At 33.8% G+C, this 4,716-nt stretch overlaps 1 protein-coding gene across 1 annotated transcript in view; it reads right to left on the bottom strand.

Moving 5' to 3' along the window:
* Positions 1 to 2,668: 2,668 nt before the first annotated feature.
* Positions 2,669 to 4,716, bottom strand: part of LOC107712949 (protein DENND6A-like) — a 22,600-nt gene continuing 20,552 nt past the window's right edge. Inside the window, exon 18 of the mRNA XM_016518349.1 lies at positions 2,669 to 3,395. Within this exon, the coding sequence (XP_016373835.1) occupies positions 3,264 to 3,395 (132 nt within the window). The 3' untranslated portion in view covers positions 2,669 to 3,263. The remainder of the gene's footprint in view (positions 3,396 to 4,716) is intronic.

Raw genomic sequence — 4,716 nt, 5'->3', positions numbered from 1 at the left:
TTCATTTAAAATAGAATAGCAAATGACCAGAATCAAGGGTGTAGGTTTGATTTTGGCATTGATGGGAACATAACGGCAGACAACAGATTTAATTTAATTGTTTGAACAAAATTATTGCTACGGACAATTTAGTAGTGGCTGGATATTGGTAGAGACATGTCATAGCATCTCTACTAAACTCTACAGCCTTGGTAATCATTATGTAAAGTTAGCTACAACACTTGATCATACCTCCCCCCCCTGACTTTTTATTTGTTTTTTAACAATTCCACCACTGGTGGTAACTATGACAATAGTACATTTTAGAATTAATATTATATCTATTTTGGGTTCTAATGTACATGTCTGCTTACAATATATGCCTTTCAAATACCTTAAATAAATGTAGTATTTATTTACAAAATAATTAAATTATTAATTCAAAATTTTACATGTAAAATATAATAGAAAATAATCTATAATAGTTTTACTGTGGTAACAGTTTTTCAGTGTACAACCAGACATTTATTACAAAAATAATCATCAAATAATTTTGAGTGATTTCTACACTAGAATACTAAAACTGAATAGATAGTAGAATTAAAAGGCAATGGAACAGAAATAGATTTGTGCCCAACACAGCTCCATTATAGACATTTATTTACCCCTGAAAAAAATATACTTGTTCTTCATGAGGGGAACAGAACAGTGAAATTCTTTCTGTTGAAAAGCTACTGTGCATAATGTGGTTACAGAAAAAAATAAACATTAGTGGTTAATGGTTTGATAGAAAAATATTGTTTATGCTGAAACATCCGACTGTGGTTTGGTGCGCACGGTTACTTCTTTTACAAAAATGTATATCATTCTGTAATAATCACCACGGCAACACATAAAACATCCTGTACGGTAACTACCGATATAAATGAGCAGATCAAAAATACAGACGTTAGAAATATCCAGCAGTATAACAAACAGGCAACGTGTCAAAAGCTATTCGTTATTTGTGTATTAGAATATACCTCTATAAAATTCAAGCATGTTAAAATAGGTTTGTCCTTCAAATATAAAACACCAATGGTTGCCCAACAACCAGCTTTCACAGGTTTGCACCAGAAACTACATCCGCAAGGCGTCCCATGATTCTCTGCTGTGACAAAACAGAGCCAGCATCCTGTGTCTTCCGGTCTTTGGTCGTCTACCGGTTTGTCGTTCAAGCTCAAGGCACCAACAGGAAGCTTGCATTTCCATCTTTAAATATCCAGCACGCATGTACTTCATGGAATATGACCAGTATTAAAGCACAAGCCATGGTTATGCACATATTGAGTAGAAACAAATAGTACATCGTCTGTTGCTCGACACATTCGACAGATAAAGTGCAACTAACAGAAGCTCTTACTAAAGCTCAAAAACAATCATTTAAAATGCATTTCATCCTGTCACGTGACATTAAAGCATTGCCAAACTACATACTTCGTCCTAAAAGAGAGGCAAAATCATTCAAATCAAGCTAATCAGAAAATCAAAGGCACCAGAAAATGCAAAACAAACCGTTTTCACCTTTATAGGTCAAGCGTGTGACTATATTGTGTGTAAGTATACAGTACAGGATCATTTTCTGAATGACGATGTATATATGATATTGAAATCGAAGGAAGACCACAATCTCAATGCATCGGCACTGATGATTAAATAACTAGACTAGTTCTTTCAGTTTAGGTCAGTGAAGGTGGAAAGGAAAGGAAAAGATGATGGCTATTTTCCCTTTTGTTGTTAAGTCAGTTTATGAATTAAAATTAAAATAAAAATAAATACATATAAAACTGTACTGGTCTTTGCCTACATTATGAGAGTTAATCAATGCCAGACACCTGCAATAATGTGCTTACTGAGCTTGTAAAGATGAAATATATTCACACTCTCTTCATCATCATTTACAGGTTAGTAGTGTTGGTCTCTGTAAAACAGGACCTGTTATTGCAATATTACCTCAATGAACACGATTCAAAACACAGCTGACTTTCATGAAAACATTTCCAGGGAACATTTCACCACAAACTATAATTGAAAAAATATTGTATAAATAAAAGCCCATTTTTAGAACCATTAATATTTTTAGCATTTGATATTTTCTTCTCTATATCGATGATAATTCTCATCATTGCATTATAACTTGATGTAAAAAAAATAATTACTGAAATAATATGTAACAATTTAATAATACTTATTCTCACTATCCATGATAATTCTGATTACTGCATTATAGCTTGATGTAAAAAAGGCTAAACAATTACTGAAATAATATTTAACAATTTAATACTTCAACGTGTAAATATGTCATTCTGTAATATGTAAAAAAAGAGATTTGTTGCATTATAGTAATGAAATCTGGTTGGGAAATGTGTTTAATTATCATGCAAATACCACAATGCAAAAAAAACCCAAAAAGTTAATATAAAAATAAAAATATAATATAAATTGCAAATTTTGGCATTGCAACAGTGCATATATTAATTTAACAAATTTAACAAAATTCAATTTAAATACAATGATAAAAAATTAATGGAAAACTCTGGGGTAAATGTATAATTATGTAAAAATGTAAAATGTAAAAAATATAAATTTTCATTACTTTAATGCAACAAATTCCATTTTGACAGAATCGACAGTATTAAATTGTTAAATATTAGTTCAGTAATTGTTTTTCTGTTTTTGTTTTTTTTACATTACGCAATAATGAGAATCCATGAATAATGGGAATAAGAAAATCTCAGGATCATTACAGAATGTATACACATTAATATATATGGACTTAATGGACTTAAAATAGGCTTCATTTTCTTTTTGCAAAATATAATTTCCTCATTTTGGGGTGAAATATGACCTGGACATGTTCTTGACAGGTTTCATGTTCTTGCTCCAGATGTTCTGGTGTCACAGCACAACCATGCACAGATCTCCATTCAGAAGCAGATCTCTCTCTCCTGACTCCATCTTCATGTTTAAAAGCAAAGGGAATGTTAATCTCACACGGTGAGACTTACAGCAGAAAGACTCAGAATGTGTCCGTGACACGCGTGCGTCATTCTGCCATCATTCATCCCTGTGGCGCTCAGGCACAGTCACTTCCTGTGCGGTTTTTGGCAATGCCAGCATTGTCCGTTCAAGGGCGGCAGATCTGCAGCAACAAGTGCACTTGAGGAGAATCCAGCAGAAATCGGGCACGTTCGTGTCTGTTAACCCTGTACGGTCTGGTCTGGTCTGTCAGAGCTGGCTGAGGGTCAGGGGCTCGGCGGTTTGTGTAAGATGCCCTGCAGGTCCTCTGGAAGAGACAGGATGATGCTCTCAATATGGGCCTGTAGTTTGGGAAGAGTTCCTGGTTTGACAGGAAGCTGATCTTTCTCGGCCTGAGTCTGAGACACAAGATGGAAAAGCAGTGTATGAATTTAATTGCATATTTATGCAATCAATGCACACACTGTAAAAAACTATTTTCAAAGTTGTGAATAAAAACGATTACTGGGGTACATTTTATAAGAAAATACTATTTCAGTCTTTTTTTTACTTGAATTTTTACAAAATTTCAGGTTTAATTCAATGTCTATTCAAGTCTTTAATTCAAGTCTTTTTTTAAGTTCTAAACAAAGACTACTGAAGCAGGTTTTACAAAAAATATTATTTGAGTATTTCTACTTTCAAAATGTCATGTTTAATTCAATGTGTTACTTGTTGTTTATTTGTAATTGTGAAATTTACTAGCAATTTCTGAGTGAAATAGTAAAAAAAAGATTTTTCAAAATTGTAAACAAAGATTATTGGAGTATGTTTTACAAGAAATTACAATTTTCAGTCTTTCTACAACAAAATTTCACATTTAATTCAATGTTACTTGCTGTTTCTTTGTAATTATTTGTGAAATTTAATTGCAATTTCTGAGTGAAAATTGTCTATACACCATTTTTTTCAGTGCATGTGACAATAGCTATTTTTCCAAGCAAAGTTGTGAATTAAATTTGAATATCGCATAAAATATTGCAAACAAAGTGGCGTTTCCATTCTATGTGTTCAAGAGAACACATGGGAAACTGGCGCAAAATATCAGTAATAAAATAATAAAAAGTTGATACAACCAGGGATGCATGCAAGATTTTTTCCCTTCATATTAAAGGGTCATGAAACCCCCCGTTTCAGCACTGGTTAGTTCTCACTAGTTTTAAAAAATGCTAAAAAAGTGGGCGTGGTGCGCAGCGGAGTGGAGGGAGAAGAGAGGAGACAGACAACACACACAGCTTCGGGTTCAGACAGTTTCATTTCGCTCCCATCGAGTTAAAAACACAAATAAATGCACAGCCATTTGCACTCTGCATCGAAAACATATATATGAACGCGCTGTTGCACCTCTCATAACTTTTTAGGCTTATTCTGCTGCGTTTATATAAGCCTTTTGACGGCTTGTGTCACGGAGCTGTAAAAACGGTTATGCTCACCAAGTGAATGAATTGCGTTTGTGCCGAAGGCTTATTACAAAGCAAAAACAAATCGCTCTCCTTCCTTCGATCCATGAACGTTTCTCTCAGTTAATGTATGCGATCTCACAGTCTAAAGCGTCTGTCATAGCAAATCAACACATGCTGTTGTGAATAATTAAGCGAAGCGTCTTCTCATAGGGTAAGAACACGCAGTCTCATGAATAATTTAATAGACACCGACGCGTCATCGATGTACTATAGTCCA

Source organism: Sinocyclocheilus rhinocerous, unplaced genomic scaffold (genome assembly GCF_001515625.1).
Source record: "Sinocyclocheilus rhinocerous isolate Xijiao unplaced genomic scaffold, SAMN03320098_v1.1 scaffold147, whole genome shotgun sequence".
NCBI lineage: Eukaryota > Metazoa > Chordata > Actinopteri > Cypriniformes > Cyprinidae > Sinocyclocheilus > Sinocyclocheilus rhinocerous.
Note: the sequence above shows the minus strand (reverse complement) of the source record. Positions and strands in the feature narration are given on the sequence as shown.